Source organism: Phallusia mammillata, chromosome 1 (genome assembly GCF_965637545.1).
Source record: "Phallusia mammillata chromosome 1, kaPhaMamm4.hap1.1, whole genome shotgun sequence".
In the NCBI taxonomy this organism is placed as follows: Eukaryota; Metazoa; Chordata; class Ascidiacea; order Phlebobranchia; family Ascidiidae; genus Phallusia; species Phallusia mammillata.
Genome location: NC_137252.1, coordinates 23,039,204 through 23,058,449, shown reverse-complemented (window position 1 = coordinate 23,058,449; position 19,246 = coordinate 23,039,204). Strand labels below are relative to the sequence as shown.

Below are 19,246 nucleotides of genomic sequence, written 5' to 3'. Positions count from 1 at the left end.
ACTACTGTTGAAAATACAAACAAATGTGGATATTTTGTCAATGACAAATCAGGATAAAAAATTATGGCCTACAATTATTTCTGTGTGTGTCATTTGTCATTCCTTTTAATAAGGCTTTGCTTTGTATCATTTTGATCAAAGATCCTTTAACAAATTATGAAAAAAGGTTTACGGTATGTAATAAACTGAAATAAAAACTTTTTTTTTTATCATGTTGCCTGGTCCAGAACAAATCTGAGGCCTTTGTGATATGTACTTAAATGAAAACCAAAACCACCACTGCTATACGAAGCATTATTTGCGCCGTTTTGCCAACGTGACTCGTTTGCGTAATGAACAAGTGTGAAAATTCTGGAGTAGGGGGAAATCCGTTTGTTTGATCGGTTCCCTCTAAAATGGCGAACTGAATAGGTCTTTTGTTTCGCGGCTTTGAATTCCCGCGACATTAGTTACGTTATGATGTGACGTATAAAAAGTACGTAACTAGATAAAATATTGTGGAAATTATTATGGCAGATTTACTTTTTATCACAGCGTCGGTTTTGTTTTAAATCCAGTTTCGTTCGTGTCACATGATTACGATTGGGAAATTCCAGGGTTTCATCGCAGGTTGTTGGTTTTCAGTATTACCATTTTTTTTTGGAAAAGGGAAACCAATAATTTAGACTTATTTTGTTTGTACTTTTTATATGACTTGAATCTAATTAATTTAGAAATTACTGTTAAATAGATAGTTGTTTTGATCTTGACCACATAATTTATGTAGGTACAAAGCGGAAACCTTGCTAGTTTTATTCGTTCCTGTCAACAACATTGCTACCTAAAGTTTGAAATGTTCTTTTGAAAATTATATTATTTAATGGAAGATAAAATGGTTTCTGAGTAGCTTCAATAATTTTCTTTCAAATTTATTTAGTTGAAACTGCAATTGATTTTATTTATCTTTAAGTTTGTGGCAAAATTAACAGAAACAATATATACCTATAAAACAAACAAAAACCATTCTTATGTGTTTTTTCAGGCATAGAATGGTTAAGATATTTGTCGGTCGACTATCTCCGGCTGTTACAGCCGCACAGCTACGGGAGCTGTTTGAAAACTATGGACCTGTGTCTGATTGTGACATACTACGGGACTATGGGTTCGTTCATATGTCAGATGAATCAGATGCTCATCGAGCCATTAGCGCTTTGGATAAATATGATCTTTGTGGCAGCAAGTTAAGTGTTGAACTGTCAACATCACGGTCAATGAAGTCATGTCAGTTGATTGTGAAAAACCTGCCAGGTGGAATCAATTCTCAAGACCTGCATAAACTCTTCAAAAAGTTTGGCACTGTAACATTATGTCGAATAATGGGTGACCATGCAATTGTCCACATGCGTTTTCCTTCAATGGCAAATAATGCGGTGCGTAATTTAAGCGGTGAGATTTTTCGTGGTAATGTGCTTTCTGTCGAGTTTGCAAATAACAACAACAACAAAACCACCAACACTTGGAAACCATCTGCTAAGCGGGATGGATATCAGAATGAAACTACAAATGGTATATCACATCAAGGTATGTGACTTTTTTTACAAACAATCACATTCAAAAAATTGAAGTGCAGTGTTTTGAGTAGTGATACATTCTTATTTTAATTGGTTTGGTTTGCATATTTCATAAACATTAAGTTCAATTTAGATATGAGCAACGTAATATATGAAAAAAAATACTAAAAACGGATGTTAAAAATATACGTTTAAAATATTAATGTCAATTATTAGCAACTTTAATATCACCTTTATGAAGTGTGCATAAAAATTTCTTTCATATAAAATCTGTGCCCAATTTATAGATAACCCACCTCCTGCCCCACCTGCACCCCCACCACCCCCTCCAAGACCTACACAAGCATGGAAAGATGTTGCAGCCCCTTCAACTGAAAACAGTAACACTGTAGAAACACCAGCAGTTACCACCAATGCAAGGTAAATTTTAACTATAATAACAAGAGTGATTATGCCATGGTATTTTTGCATTGCACCTGAAAGGAGTTCTGGTTTGAGTTTGTTTGGGGCAACTAACAAATTATGCCATCAGATTTTACAAAAAAATGTTTTATTTTTGTATCCTTTTTGACACCCAGAAACGTTTGTGCCTTCAATTCTTCTATATGTCATTTAAATGCAAAGCATGTTTTACCATTACTGCCTGTTGATTTAGGGGGAAATGTCCTTGTATTTTCCACACTCTTAAGTCCACAAATTCAATTTTTTACCAAAAAACTGTAATTAAAAAATGATGAAATAAATATATATATACTGCATTACCTTTTTTTATTATCACTAACACAGAACTTGCAATGGTAATATTGTCACATACCATGACAAAAAGGGGGGATGAGGTTGCAGACAGGTGCAATTTGAACATGTCTTATCCATCAATTTTTTTAAAGAAAATCAATGTTTGTGCATGGAGAGAGGCTCAGTAATGTTATGTATACAGCAAAAAATAATAATGTGCACCAAACAAGCAACAGCAGTATATTTTTTGTTACAGTCTTTTTTTGCCTTTTGGAACATTTGCACCATACCTACTGCTTAGCTCTAACAATGTATGACAAAATTGTTGTGTTTTGGTACTCCCAACTGTAATGCATTAAAATCAGTGCTTGCTAGAAAACACCAGCAGCATTACAGCACTTTGTCTTTTTCACAAACAAAATATTTTACACAGTAATAATAATTAAACTAACGAATGACCCATGAATCATTTTACTGTTTTTACAGTTCTTTACTGGAATGGTAAAAAAAAACACAAAACCAACAAAAAATGTATCAGATTTTATATTTTTGTCAGTTTGCTTTCCCACAATCGCAACTGTATTACCTTATCCTTGTAGGCAATGTTAAAAAAACATTTTGTTTAACCATGTTGTAAGTTTGGGCTACTATCATATCAATTTTCCTATAAAACCTAAACTCAGTTTATGGTGGTGGTAGATTTTATGTGCATGTGTAAATATGCGTTTCCTACTCATAATCTAAATTTGGAACCGAAGTGGGTGTAGGTTGTATCTATCCCCATTACTGACATATGTTTACGGAATAAGTTCACATCAAGTTGTACCAAACCTGAAATGTTATTTAGCACAACCAACACTGTACCAAAAGTTCCAACAGCAGACTTTCGTGAGAGTCGAAGGTACAGAATCAAGCAAGGGCTGCAGTTTCTCCAGTATGTATTTTGATCCGTGGCTATAGTCTGTGTGATGACTTGTTTTTTTAATTGAGCAATTGTATATTGATGAAGTTGTTCTTTTGGTTGCTTATCATAAATTTAATTTACCTACCCATAAATGTAAGTTTATTATGGGTCCCCTTCCCTGAAGGGGACACATATTGTTTTTGTCCGTATTTTTTTTTTCTTTTTTTCTTTTTTCTTTTTCTGTCTAACGCTGGTTTGTGAGACGCATTTGGTCAAGAAAGAGTGCTTCAAATTTATTCAAATTTGGACATATGTTAGATATTAATCCAAACTTGGTCCACCTGAAGTTTGACCCCAAATTACCCAGCGGTTCACCCACAGGCCCCCGAAACGTAAAATTTTTAATGCTGGTTTGTAACGCTTGTTTACTGAAGAAAGCGTGCTTCAAATTTATTGAAATTTGGACATATGTTAGATATTAATCCAAACTGGGTCCACCAGAAGTTTGATCCCAAATTACCCAGCGGTTCACCCACAGGCCCCCGAAACGTAAAATGTTTAATGCTAGTTTGTAACGCTCGTTTAGTAAAGAAAGAGTGCTTCAAATTTATTGAAATTTGGACATATGTTAGATATAAATCTGAACTTGGTCCACCTGAAGTTTGACCCCGAATGACCCAGCGACACACCCCCAGGCCCCCGAAACGTAAATGTGTCTAACGCTCATTTGGTCAAGAAAGACACTGTAGGCAGAAGTCCCAAGAGAGTACGTTTACGAATAATAGGACAGAGCGGGAGGGCTCAGCTTGACGTTGGACAGACGTTTTACGAGACGTCGTTTCGGTGATTAGAAATCAGCTGTTTTGCACAGCAATGCTATGTCGTTTTATTAAGTTATCACTCACATTTTCAGTTTTGACAAAGGTTTCACACCTATGACGATTTAAACCTAATAAGCGTGCTTCGGTTTCGTATATGTCAAGCAAAACTTTCTTAAACAAACTAAATATGAAAAAATAAACTTGACTTTTTTGCAAGATAAAAGTTTTTTTTAAATGCTTAGTGTCAGGTTGGCCGCTGCATGACCACGGGTTACTTAAGGTCAATTAGTAGGTATTACTAACACAGTTCAGAACTTTCTTACGTCATAACGTAGCGTTTTTTTTTTTTTTGAATCAAATACTCAAGGCATGTATATATTAGGTCAAACGGTGTTGTTGAACACCAAGGACGGCGTGTTATTGAAAACGGTGTCAAAAGGTCAAACAGTCGTTTGGTGTGTACACCCTAAAGGTTACTACAGGTCAATGGTACTCGTTTGCGAAACAAAGTTAAATGAAAAACTCGTTTTGCGAAACAAAGTTAAATGAAAAGTTATGTATACACTTGCAGCAAATCGCTTTTTAATTGTCTGTAACACAACTGTTACAGCTTTCTAGAAAAAAATTGTGTTTAAAACCCGACCTTGGACGACAATATCTGGGTCAAAGCAAGAGATTAAATTGAAAGTATTTGTTTCGTTCTTTTTTATTGTTGTTGTAATTATACGACAATAATAGTGCAAAAAAATACAAACAAAATTTTTTTATTGTTGGGTTAATGCTTTTTAAAAATTTGTCCTTAAGAATTAAAAAATCACCGCAACATTTGTTTACCATAAATCCGCAAAAACACGCATGTGGGGACCCATTAGTTTTTGTTTACAAAAACAATCATATGTGTAGATCAAATGATATGTATAGTAAATTGGTAAATATCGTATAGAATATATAAAATGGAAGTATATCAGAAAGCCACTCTTCTAGTTTAAAAACATGTTTCATTCGGCAAAAGCGCTCAGTACTGGTCAATTAAAAACGTTGGTGTAAACTCATGTTTTCTTCCTGCAACATAGGTCATCATCACCCTGGTCTGGAACTCCTGACATGTATGAGGTAAGGTTTTGCTGGTGCTTGCAAAATATTCAATTTGAAATTATTAAAAAAAAAAAAAGCTTCCTGTTGTCCCACATTGGCATTGCCCAAGAAACAGCAAATTAGTGATTTAGTTTTTGCAGCCAGTCTTAATGTAATGTAAATGAGTTTTACAATAATATAAAAAGATGTGTGTTTGTTTTATCGAACCAGAACAAAAACTATTTCATTGTTGTGTTTTGGAAAATCACTGGACTTTTTAAATTTAATTGACAATATTACAAAAAAATTGCCAGTGTAAAACTATGAAGAGTTTTTGCTCCTACACTGGGAACATTTTACTTCGTCTTTATGTTGATTTAAAATAAATTTATTTTTTCAGTCATTTTTGAACCAATTGAAAGAAATGTTGCTTGAGGAGGGTTTGGAATTATTTAAGGAGGGTCATCCCAAAGAAGCTGTGGTGCAACTTAGTGAAGGCATAAACATCTGTGCTTACATGAAGAATGAAAACATTAAAGGCCACCTCAACTTCCTGGAAAAACTTTTAATGGAAAGAGCCACCATTGTCTTGGGCCTTGTAAGTTCTTAAACTCATCACTTATATTGTTTTTAGTTTTATACATTGTCCCACTACTATGTATGCAATAAAACTTTCAGTGCTGAGAGCAATTGTGATAGTATTAGCTTTTTGAGACTACTGGGAATGCCAAACTCAAACTGTGCAAAAATCAGATCGTTAATTAAATTGTAAAGTGAATTTTACTTTTATTTGTGACACCATTGTAACATAGGTATACGCATTTTGCGCTGTAAAATTTTACTTTTATTATGGGTCCCCTTCCCTGAAGGGGACACATATTGTTTTTGTCCATATTTTTTTTTCTTTTTTTCCGTCTAACGCGGATTTGTTCCCACGTTTTGGTCAAGAAAGAATGGTTCAAACTTTTTCAAATTTACACACATTACAGTTATTGGTCTAAAGATGGTCCATGTGAGTTTTGACCCCGTTTGATCCCTCGGTTCACCCACAGCCCCCCAAAACATGAAATTTTTAGCGCGGCTATTGTTCCCACGTTTTGGTCAAGAAAGAATGGTTCAAACTTTTTCAAATTTACACACATTACAGATATTGGTCTAAAGATGGTCCATGTGAATTTTGACCCCGTTTGATCCCTCGGTTCACCCACAGCCCCCCAAAACGTGAATTTTTTAAATCGGCTATACTTGCTAAAGCAGAATGGTGCAGAGATATTTGAACATTTTAACAATTGTTTAAGCAGGCTATTCGTTTAGTATTTAAAATTTTGCCAGTTACCTTTACAACCCATAATATGTGTACGCTATCAGTCAGATATAAGTCCCAAGGGAGGAATTCACTGGTTTACGATTAAGGCCGCAGAGCCGGAGTGCTCAGCTTGACGTCCGGACAGACATGTTTTACGAGACAGTCGTTAGGGTGATTAGAAATCAGCTGTTTTTGTGTGCAGCAATGCTGTGTCGTTTTATTGAGTTACTACGCGCATTTTCAGTTTTGGCGAAGGTTTCACACCTAAGACGTAATTTTATCTCAATAAACGTACTTTGGTGTCGTTTATGTCGGGCAAAACGTTGTTGATCAACATAAATATGAAAAAAATAAACTTAACTTTTTAGAACGCCGCGATAAATGGTCTTTAAATTCTCGTTGTCAGCTTGGCCGTCGCATAACCACGGGTCACTGAAGGTCAACTTGTAGGCATTAGAACACAGTTACGAATTTTTCGTCATAACGTATCTTCTTTATTTTTGACAAATCAATTCAAGAATCAGTACTTAAGTCATGTATAAATTAGGCTAAACGGTATTGTTGAACACTGAAGACTGCATGTTGTTAAAAGCAGTGTAAAAGAGTTATTAAACGGTCGTTTTTGCGAAACAAAGTTAAGTGAAAAACAAGTTGTTATGTATACCTTTGTAGCAAACGACTTTTTTACATAGTGTCTAATATGACAGTTAAGGCTTTCTAGGAAAATTTATGTTTAAATACTGAACTTGAACGACAATATCAAGGTCAAAGCAAGAGATTAAATTGAAAGTATTTTTCCCGTTCTTTTTTCACAGTTTTATTGTAATTATATGACAGTAATGATGCAAAAAGAATATGGACAAAAACTTTTAAAGTTAAGTTAATGCTTTTATCTACAAAATCTAAAAATAACCGCAACATAGGTTTACCGTAAATCCGCATAAACGCGCGTGTGGGGACCCATTCGTTTTTGCTTGCAAAAACAATCATACATATAGATAAATTGTGTATAGTGTAGTAAGTTGGTAAATGTCGTATAGAATATATAAAATGGAAGTATATCAGAAAGCCACTTTTCTAGTTTGTGTTTAAGGATGTGAATCCCCTCACACAATATTATAAATATTATATTTTTGTGTTTTTGCAAAATTTGCATGTGTAAGTTACCTGGTGATTTACATATTTCATATATTTTACAGGGCAATCCATCTTCTGCTTTGGAAGATGCGGAAAAAGGTCAGTAGAATATTAGAAGCATATTAATACTTCTCACACACTAGGCATCCAAAGGGAATAAATGAGACCAAGAGCTGTTCTTTTTTAGATATGCTTTGAACCAAACAGAACTTTCATTTTATCACATTCAAATTCATTGAAAGTTTGTCCATTTGTATTGAGTGGTCCTTGTTTAGTCTTAATACTAAATGCTTTGTCTGGCAATTGACGAAGGTGGAAAAATGTATTGAAATTGTTGTTACTGATACAAATAAAATATGAAAGCCAAAAATAAGGACAGTGTTTAGATATAAGGGCAATTAGAAATAAGGGTGGTATGGAAACCCTGCCTATATGTGTAGGGAAAGTTGGTTTGAATTAACAGATGTTTTATATGATACTTTGAATTATCACACAACTTATCAGTTTGTGTGCTTTTGCAGTTCTGAACATAAGTAATGGAGCAAACCAGAATGGGTTGAGGTTTAAGGCTCGGATACTTGTTACTTATGGAAGAAGAAATGATGCACTAGCACTAATGATGAAATTCTCCCAGATAGCTACCTTTGTAAGTTAAGATTACCATTTGTGTAATATATTTTTTCCGAAATGATATATTTGTGTTTTTGTCTAAACATTAATTTTTGTTAAAGTTTAGTTTTGCACTGAAAAGACCAATGAATATTTTCTGACTTGTCAATGTATTTTTATGGGTCCCCTTCCTTGAAGGGGACACATCTTGATTTTACTCGATTTCTTTTTTTCTTTTTTCTTTTTTTTTCTTCCCTGAAGTTTGTCCACCCCTTTTTGCCCTGAAATGTTTGATGGATTTGGATGAAACTTTCACAGATGGTAGATATAGTTATGTAGATGTGCCATCTGCTTTGTTTGTCATGATAACCCCAGTATTTACCCCACTAGCCCCCAAAATGTAAAATGTGGTTGGTGCGCACCACAAACGTTAGTTTTGTGTGATGTTATAAAGGCAACCATATATACATTACTGATGTTTGTCGGTTGTTTGGTGGGTGTTTTTGCAGTCGACAGTCAGGGAGTGTTAACAGCCTTATGACGTCAGAGGCATCAATGGTTGTTGCTCAAAAGCCCCTCCAGTGGCCAAATGTTTAAACATTTGCCGATTTGGACAAAAATTTACAGGACTGTGGATTGGGTTATTGTGGTTTGATATTTTTTTAGTTTTGGAGTAGAGACCAATTATTTACCCCACTAGCCCCCCAAAAAGGTGAATTGTTGAAGTATTGTTCGAATGGAATGAAATTTGGACAGTTTGTCCATTGTGCCATTGTTAGGTGTTGATTGTTGTTTTCCAACCTGCAGCCCCAACATTTACCCGCTAGCCCCCTAAAAAGGGGGAATTTTTTAAACAATGTCTGAATTGGATAAAATTTGGAAAGCTTGTAGAGCAGGGGTGGCCAACCTTCTACATACCATTCGCCAACTTTTTAACATACTGTGTTGGATGCGCCATAAATGTTTCGTAACCCCACCTTCTATGACTACTTCTTGTATAGAGAAATAGAAAGAAACAACTTTTGCATGAGAAGGATAGTAATAAGAAATAAGAACTATTAAGTAAAAAATAACTCTGATAAACTATATATATGTATACATATAATTAATAGATAAGCTATTGCTGCCAGGCATAGTTTCAAGTCTAAAGAGCTCTTCTGGCAAATGTGATTTTATTCCGACGTTTCGACATCCTATACAGGTCATCTTCATCAGGGTAAATAACACTGAATGCGACTAGTACAGTGCACGATAAACAAAGGAAAGAAATATAATTAATAGGGCTGGCTTACTTTATTTATTTGTTAGTTGATTAATTTGAATTTCATGATTATCAAAAGAAGGCAATGCGCCCTTTCTAATCATGCAATGCGCCAAGTTTGGCGCATGCGCCATAGGTTGGCCACCACTGTTGTAGAGTATGCCATTTATAGGTGTTGATTCTTGTGTTTAACCCTGTAGCCCAAACATTTACGCCACTTGCCCCCCAAAATAGGACAATTTTTTAAACAATGTCTGAATTGAATAAAACTTGGGCAGCTTGTAGTGGGTGCTATCTATGGTTGTTGATTGTTGTTTTCCAACCTGTAGCCCCAACATTTACCCCACTAGCCCCCTACAATGGGTGAATTTTTTTAACAATGTCTGAATTGAATGAAATTAGGACAGCTTGTGCAATTTTCCAATAATAGCAGCTGATTGTTGTGTTTTAGTCTAACTTTTCGCTATTTACCCCTTCATTTTTCAGATAGAACATACAATAGAAAAACCTTTAAAAATGACCGAATGGAAGAAAACTTAGATAGTTTGCACTCCACATAGCATGTTTATTTATGCTCAGTACCAATCATTGTGTTTGACCTTACAATACCAAATTTTCACATGGTTATTTGTTGAAATGCATTATTTACAACTTTGCCTGTGTGGGCACCCATGAGTTTCTGCCTGCAGAAACAACTAATGTTATAAAAGACAGTGTGTGATATGGGACCCAATATAAAATAAGTGCAGGGAATATATTATTTTTTTCAAATAGGTTATAGTGTATATGCAAGGGCAATATGTGCTAAGCCACCCTTCTAGTTTTTTCTGACTTGTGAATGTATATTTTTAGGACACGGAGTCAGCCCAGCTATTTAACATTCTTAAACAAAGCATTGGTGATGACCAAAGCCTGAGCAACATAACTAACAAAGGAGCAATTGGTGATGGTCGACGCTCGGCATATGCTTCTGCTACTAACCTCCTGGGGCAAAACACATTTTCTTCACCAGGCCAATCGCAATGGCCAGTTGTCAATGGTGCAGGAGACCAAACCAATGGCTTTTTATCTGGTTATTCACATTTTCCAAGTAAAACCAGCTCCATCGTAATGCCGAATTTGCATTCAAATCCAAGCAACGAAGTGTATCCACCAACTGGAAGCAAATTTCAATCGTTTTTTAGCCAAGACAGCACAAATGCTAACTCCAATATCTCATCAGCGTTTAGCACCAATGGAATACAAAACTCTTACAGCAAACAGCAGCCTTTTGGGCCAATTTCGCGTCCACTGTACCCAAATGCAAATTTTCAAGCACCAATGAAATCGTCTTTGTTTCCATCTGATTCCTTATTCTCGCCGGCTGAGCAAATTTCTAATAGTTTTGGTCGTGATAACAGTTTGCCACTGCCTATTGGTTATCAAAGATCACAAAGTTTGACAAGTGCTTTTACGTCGGTGGGAGATCCAATGTGGAAAGAAAATTCACATCTTTTTGGAACCCAAATGTCAAACGTGGATAACCAAGTAGATAAAGAGCTGGCAAAGGCCATAGATGAAGAACTAAACACTGGCACCACTACGGTAACTTTTATTTTTAATTTAACGGACATATATTCTTGTGTGCTCAATGATGTTGCCGCAAAACAATAGCCAAAGTTTGGTTTATGTTTTAACTTTACTGCTACCTTGTGTTAGCAAAGCAGTGTCTTTATCAACAAGTATCTCATTCTTGAGTTTAACCTTGCATTGTTTTACAGAATGCAGCATTTCCATCTAAACCAGCAATGTGGCACAATTCAAATGACATAAACTCACCGTTTGCAGGTAAGGGAGTTTTTTTATTATCAGCCGCTTCACAATACCCATGAACAAATATAACATATGGCAAGAAGACATTTAAGGGCACCCAAGGTATATAACATACAGGCATTTAACGGAATTATAAAGATCTGTTAGTCTGAGATTTACTTAGTATTTTAATCGGAAAAACTACCTAAAACAAGGAAAAAAATACTTTTATTCTCACATACATGTGCTTAAGACATTTAACATGTTTAATACTTTTGAATAAAATAATGCCGAAACTGCAGTTTGTTGATTTATATTAGTTATCCTTTAACCACGTATGTTCATTATGATGTCCTATTTTGAATTCCTAAATTAAGACTGTTGAATAGGATTTTTTCTAAACTTGAATATTATTCAAACACTGCAAATTCAATATGCTTGGAAGTTAGTTGAACAGGTTTCTCTTCCTGTGTTTAACATTACCTTAGAGCTCTTTAAGTGTCATTAAACAAAATTTTTTTTAAACCACCTACTTTTATTTGATATTCAATAAAATAAACATGGGCTGTTGAATCCTGGCAGAGAAGTTGATAGCAAGCACATTTGTTGTGTGTATTGTGCATATAAAAGATGATTGTAAGGTTGCAAAATAAACATTTACTTCAATAAAATTTGTTAGTTTTGCTTGTGATGTACTACATGTCTTTGCCTTTCTCAATATTATATTGCTGTTTATGCTGGCGTTTACGTAACGTCCACATGCCTACAACCTAATTGTGCACACATTGCAACCTTCCAAACAAACAAAGCTTCCCCTCACTTGTTGTATTGACATTCCACATGTCTTAGGAAAACAGGTTTCAATTTAGCTTTTTTTTCTGTCAACAAACGAATGTTTTCCCCCCTAAAATCCTGTACTCTCTTTTCCATTAAACTAATATTTGGTCAGCAAACAATTTTAGCAACAAAATTTTCCACGTTTTTTAACTTCCTTATTACTGTATATGTTTTCTTAACATGCAAATTGTGAAATCACAACATGTTAAAAATTTTTGGCAACACTATTAGGAAAAAATGTAAACAAGGTTATACTAAAGGTTGAAGCTTACCTTACTTTTTAGTAATGTTTAACAACACTTTACAATATACAGTGAAAGTGACTGTCAACTCAAAACATAAGTTTGTAGTTTGGACACTGGTCTTTGACAGTTATATTTTGTGGACGACAAACACTGGGGGGAGCTTTTGTGGGCGACAAACACTAGAGATACACTCAAAACTAGCATTTTTTCACACTGGCTGGAAATATTGACCAAATGTTGAACTTTGTATCCTCCAGGTACCAACCATATTGCTGCTACCCCCAGCTACACTCATTTTCCAGTTGACTCATCCAAAACAGGGTTCACTGGGTCAATTATTGGTCCTGCTATGTTGGGGATTGCAACCACCATTGAACAACACCACCAGGACCAGCAACAACAGGCTGTATCGACAATGTCCGCAATTGGTATGAGTTTATAATTTTTGAAAAATTATGGGGTTACTAACAAGTTATAGCATGAACATTATATATGTGTAGATTTTTATTCCTAAAGTATTAAAAGTCATTGAAACTATTGAAATGTGTTTTTTAGATACATCTGCCCAGTTGATAACAATTTCATCTTCATACACGACAAACATGTTGGACTCAGAGATGAGCGATTCTTTGAGTGAAATTCTGCGCAACCCTTTACATGACACTCATGAGTTTAAGTTGGGATGTTCTGAGTGTGTTCTGAGGACTGGTCCACGCGTCATTGATTTTAAGTAAGGCGTTTGTAGCACAATATTCTATCTTTGGAAACGGCCCAAATAGATGTTAAAAACGACATGCTTTATTGTTCCAACATTTCGACAAATGCTCATGCCATCATGCATCTCTTAAATCACATAAAATTCACTTAACCTTGTACTTTTTTTAGGCACGATGAAAATGTTGCACACTGTTGCTACAAAAACATACTTTTGTGTCGACATCGCGGGAGCCTTGAGTGGCTAAAAATTCGTCCCCGACCTCAACCACAGTCTAAAGCACAACTATATGATGGGCCATATTACATCTGTAAAGATCTCATGGCAGGCCAGGATTGCACGTACCCAGCAGTTTGTACGTTTGCTTATAATCAAGAGGAAATTGATGTTTGGACCTTAGAGCGAAAGGGAATGCTCAACAGGTGGGTTTTGCTTCAGCAGAAATAAGTTTGTTTGATTTATATTTCGACCAAAACAGCAAATATTTCGTTTTCCCAATGTGCAAGCTTCTCAATTTATGCATGCTATAAACATTGGATACTATTGTATTAAAACACACACCACAAAGGATAACTATTCGCTTTTGCATTCTTTTAGGATATTTTTTGTTGGTATGTACGTTTTGTTTCCACTTATTTGCAAGGAAATGGTTAACGAGATAATTTCGTGTGTGTAGGGCCTGGCTGTGCAAGTCGATGGACATGAATTATGTTCGCAACTTTACTTTGGTCGGCTTGATATTGTGTAAACATCGTGGCACTTTCGATTTTCTTTGCAAAGCCTGCTTCCAGAACAAACCCCGTATTGTAAGCACATTTTCGAATGCGATGGGCGTGTGTATGAATGAAACCACGCCGCATCAAAATACTCCGGAAAATCAACAGCTGGTAAGTTAAGTTTGAAATTTAGAACCTAGCTTTGCTGGCTTTTTATTGTAGGGCTGTTGAGTGGAATTATGGTATAAATCTGTAAAGGCATTAGAGGAGAAACACTGCAATTACTATATGCCTAGCAATGCGATTAGTAATCCGTGGATTTGCTGAAATTTGTTTAACAAGGGTAGATCATATGGTCACTTTAGCTGGCATCTGAGCATTAGAAAAACAAAAATCCGAAATAACTTCAGAAATATATTTTTTTATTGTACAGGTTACGTAAACGTACGGTGATCGGTTTGTGTTATCTTCTACTTTCTCTTGTATTTTTAGTTTAGCACTTAAAATACTCGAATCGCCAATATAGTTGATCTCCTTTTCTGCACTGAATATTAAGGTTTTCTTTCAAACTGTGAAATTTTTATAAATGATAGTTTCGAAATATGTTGCACTAACCAACGACACAAATATAACATCTTTCCTTTTAGCTGCGTTTTATGATCATGAAATAATCATATATTTACTTCAGTATGGTCGTCACCATGCACATACCGTAATCTTTTTTTACTACGGATTAAATACATTTTACAGCAGTTAACAAATTCAACCTTCTTCAGACCCACATCATTCGCGAAAACACAGTGAAATATACAGAGATTCGTGGACCCGTACAACAACCGATTTTGTGTCGGCACGCTATTCGGTTCCAGTGCAGTCGGGGCGACGATTGTCATTTCGCACATAGTCTTGTTGAGAGAGATGCATGGGCCATCATGGATAAGGAATCGTAAGTTTTTATTTTTCGTAATGAAATACAATTAAACCTAAAAAGTTACGTGTTTGTTTGAATTTTTTGTTTTATATCCATACGTGTTTTAATCCAATGCTTTCAGGCCCTAAAATTTAGGGGTTTCAAAACACGATTTCAAACGGCAAAATAGATAACATTTTAAAGTGTTTAATAATCCAGTTACTAGGTTAAATGTCAGTACTCCAGTTACTTACTAGGTTAAATGTCAGGACTAAAGACTGTTAAAAGTAGCATATAAGAAAATATGTCTTTAAAATTTTATACAAGTCCTCATTTTGTGTATGTCATATGCAATAACGTTACAATTATTTTCAGTTTATTGGCCAGTGACATGGTGAAACAAGCAAAAGAGCATATTGCCAAGTTATCGGCGTCCAATGGAGACGTGGAAGGCAGCGAGTGGTTCGTTGATGAAAATTTGCAAGCTTTCCGGTAAGTGAAGATAGATCTGGTGATTTGAAGATATTATATATTGCTTGCTTACTCTTCTTTTAATACGTTCTGATTTGTACCCCGTGGTTTCATTTTGTGTGTAGCACTTTTGGTAAAGCAATCTGCAGAAATGGACTTGCACTCCATAAGTTCCACTCCATAAATTTTGAGTTACACAATGCTAGTGATGTAAACACTTCCCTCAGCGCACTGCCCTGCAGTTGGCCCGTTGCTAACGTAACCGAAACTTAACAAAGAATAGCACATCAGTCTTTATGTTGTATTTTTTCAGTTGGAAAGCAAAGTTCATTTGCTCATTGTGCCACAAGAATGGGCAGATCAGTGAAGCTACCAAGGACATGAAATACTGTACGGCCAGGGCTCAACATTCTTGGCATATGAACAAGAAAGTAATGCTCGTGCACACCACCAAGCGGTCGTGGGCGCAAGTCAGGGATCTCCCTTATTTAAAAAACAAGGTACAAATTTTAAACCATGTTTTTTTATGTAGTTTTTTAGGAAGGTTGAATTTTCCAAAAAATAACAGTGTAGCAAATTTTCGCGCCATACAATATGAAGTGTGACGTTAACCAATATAACGTAACACTATATGTTTATGACGTCAGAATCTTCCGGTGCGCTTCGAGTTGTGCGAGAACTTCCGGCGATCAAAGAAATGCTCGTTTTCGTCGAAATGTAACTTCGCCCATTCACAAGAGGAAATGGATATGTGGATGTATTTGCGCGATAACCAACGTAAGTTGGACAATGTGTTTAAAAATTTTAAACTTATACGCATTAGTTTGATAACATTGCGAAGTTTTCATGTATCAAATTAATGATATTTTTTGTTTTAGTGAAAGACTTGGAGGAACTTTACGATGTTTTGACGAAAGCTGAACAAGCTAAGCTGAGTATGAAGAACAACGCAAATGGTTCTGATGTCAGCAGCATTATCTTGCCAACTGATATTGCGCCTCAGGTTTGTTCATATTCAATGTGAATTGTTTTACATATCTTAATTTAGGAAAGTTTTTTTATGATTTTTTTAGTTTAACTTTTTTAAAGACTTTTTTAGCCCACCGCTTTCACTTAAACAGTCATTAACAATAGTTTTAGTGACTAATAATAACAAAGTTTTTAAAATACTATAAGACCTTCATTTTTAAAATCTTTCTTAATATTGCTATAAAAGTTCTGTGCTTGATAACTCGGTTCTTACATTCAAACTTTCATCTACAGCAAAGTGCATATCACTGCTGGTTGTGCGACAAAGAATGCAACGGCCAACGTCAGTGGGAGAAACACTGCGCGAGTGAAAAACACAAACTTCGAGCAATATCAGATAGCGACGGTCACTGGAGATACCGTAGACCTGGTGGAAACTACAAGATGTGTGAAAGGTAAAGAAAAAATCACCGAAACCAGTGACTGTACTAACTTAAACAAAATGTGGACATATTGTTACAACAATACGAATTGCCCTTAAGCTGGCTTTATACATAAAGAAGTTGTTGTCATGCATAATATTGAGCTTATTGAACTAAACAAAGGATTAAAGAATTAAACGCAAGCACGTCACAACGCAAAGAAAACACTGTGTGATAACCCAATGATTGTGCCTCTAACCTTACAAAAATAATCTGGACAAAAATACAATTGCCAGAAGAGCTCAATACAAACAATAGGCTGGCTTTATATGTTGATTAAAAGTATGAGATCGTGTAATGATAAAATATTCTGTTGCTTAGGCATGAAAAAGGTCTTTGTGAGTTTGATGCTCTTCCGGACAGCGAAAATACTTGTTCATTTGCGCATGGACGAGAGGAACTCGAAGAATGGATAAACCGTCGTCAGTACATTATCAACAGGATCCGAAAGGCGCAGGACGACCGTCTCATCAACGCAGAAGATGACGTGGACAATTTAATAAGCCAAGCGCCGCAATCGTAATGCGCTATGACGCAATTTTTGATGACGTAGTGTAATTGTCGCTAGAGCGAGTACTCTACATTCCCGAGATTTTTCTACTTCCGCTCTCAATTTTGCAACCCCTATTTTAACCCGATCCCCCCACTGGCGCTGCGTACTGTTTGTTTAGACAATGGCTTTGTGGTGACGTCACTGAGGGGCAAATCGCGAAATCTTTAGACGAGTTTTGATTTGAGTGCTAGTGGCTTTTTCGAAGGTGCGAAATTGAGTCGACGGGAAAATGAACCGCGTATTCCCGCCGAATTCAGCAAGGTATTTTGGCGGTGTTGATGTACTAACATTTCATCGCTTTTGATTCGTTTGAGGTTTTTGAGTTTATTTCTTTTTTTACCTCAGGCGACTGGCTTAAAACACCGACCAAATTTAAAAACGCCTTAAAAGCATTTTTTTGCAATTTTGAACTTTAATTTTCGGCTGCTTGTGGACTTTCTGATCAACATATTAATGTTGAAAAATTTATAATTAACATGTCAGTCTTTAAAAGTAAGTTAGGCAAAGGTTGGCAAAGTGTAAAATTTAAATGCTGTAATATTTAAAATCAGAATTTTAACTAATTCCAAATTATAAGATGGGTTATCGGAAGTTCGTAAAGGGCAAAAACTGTGCTTTAGCCTATTGCGCCTTTTAAACAGATGAATCGTTACTGAAGTTTTTACAAACACTCGTTGCATATCACAAGAAATCCCTGCGAAAACCCCACTGTACATGTTTTTGATGGTTTCGGCGTATATTAGAGGTTGCAACAGACAATTCCCTAAATCACTTTTTCTGGTAAAAATATTTAAAAAAACGCCCGGATATCCTCGAATCGTGTTACCTCAATCCGCCCGAGTACTTCCCAAGTTGAAACTCTTTCGACGCGAACCACGAAGATTGAGCGCCCAGTCCGTGCCAAACTTCGCCACGCTGTGCCTTTGCTGCGTGCCTCTCGCATTTAAGCCCCAATGAGGTCATTACTACATGACGTACCCTCAGCGATCTGTCCCTCGATGTCCGTTCGGTTTTTAAACGTCAAATATCGGCGCAAAGCGTTGTTGTTTCTTGTTTTCGGGGATTTTCGTTTCTTCGCACGTCGCTTGATGACGTCACCGCTGCGTGTGTCGTCACATTCTGCTTTGCTAGTTGATGACATAGCTCGACTTTTGTGCACGTTTGTCCGTGTCCGAATGGTTTTTGGTTGCCCAGGGCAACAACCAGCAGGGGATAATCCCCGGGTTTTGTGCTGTTTTTTTGCTTTCGTTATTCGTTGTTTTTTTGCGGAGAATCGAGTCCTCAAACAAATATCGCGATACTTTTCACGAAGCTTCGTCACAAAGACGATACAGACTTTTTGCGCATCGATCGCAGGGATTTTCCCGATATATTTTCGTTTTTTTGTCGATTTTCTCGTTCCACTGCTGCGTATTGCAGTGTCGTAGATTCTACCACTTCGCCCTCCCTCCCTCCACCAAAATTTTGGAGGCGTGAACATGTTGTCCGTGTTGTTGTTTCCCCGTTTGGTTGCTCGCCATTGGGCAGGAAATCAACTAGCCTCTCTAGCGCCCTTCCGCGTTCCCGATTTTTTTCCTTCCACGTTCTTGTGACGTCATGCGCGGGTTCCTTCACGTCATTCTTTGTGCATAAAATAAAGAAGCGCGCGATAGACATGAAGATGTTATTTTTTTTTACTTTTGGAAAACTGAAAAGCAAATTTTTCTTGATATTTGTAACGTCACAAACAAGATAGTGTGACGTCACATTTTTGCATCTAATTGCAAAACGGAAGTTTGCACTTTGCAATTTTAAACTGCCAACCCGATCATTGTGAGGTAAAATCTAGGTAACATAAATACTTTCCACTTGTTCCATGTGCAACTTCTGTACAGTTTGATTTAAAGTAAAAACATACAGCAGCATTTGCAACAGTTTTCTACATTAACTTCACGTATTTCTAAATATTGAGGCGATGTGAACGAAATGATTGATTTTAACCATAATAATGGCTATTTGAAGGGGTTATTACTGGTTTACCATAAAAAACACGTCACTTGTATCTTAAGTGTAGATTAAACATAATGCAGGTCAAAATGTTTTTGTTTTATCTGAATGTCATTTTAGACACTGTGTACCTCTTCCAATTTTTTGTTTATTTGGTGTTCCAATTTTAATGCT

The 19,246-nt window shown here is 36.1% G+C and overlaps 1 protein-coding gene across 1 annotated transcript; it reads left to right on the top strand.

Annotated features, from left to right (window-relative positions):
• Window positions 1-993: 993 nt before the first annotated feature.
• Window positions 994-18,739, top strand: LOC145221198 (zinc finger CCCH domain-containing protein 7A-like). The gene is made up of 20 exons (XM_080088008.1): window positions 994-1,560; window positions 1,838-1,970; window positions 3,133-3,219; window positions 5,084-5,123; window positions 5,485-5,682; window positions 7,590-7,626; window positions 8,049-8,173; window positions 10,250-10,981; window positions 11,158-11,224; window positions 12,528-12,698; window positions 12,826-13,000; window positions 13,156-13,407; window positions 13,662-13,872; window positions 14,478-14,647; window positions 14,987-15,103; window positions 15,396-15,582; window positions 15,730-15,859; window positions 15,961-16,085; window positions 16,346-16,506; window positions 16,855-18,739. Exons 1-20 carry the CDS (start codon window positions 1,008-1,010, stop codon window positions 17,054-17,056), a joined length of 3,873 nt encoding a protein of 1,290 aa, XP_079944134.1. The 5' UTR covers window positions 994-1,007; the 3' UTR covers window positions 17,057-18,739.
• The last annotated feature ends 507 nt before the right edge of the window (window positions 18,740-19,246 follow it).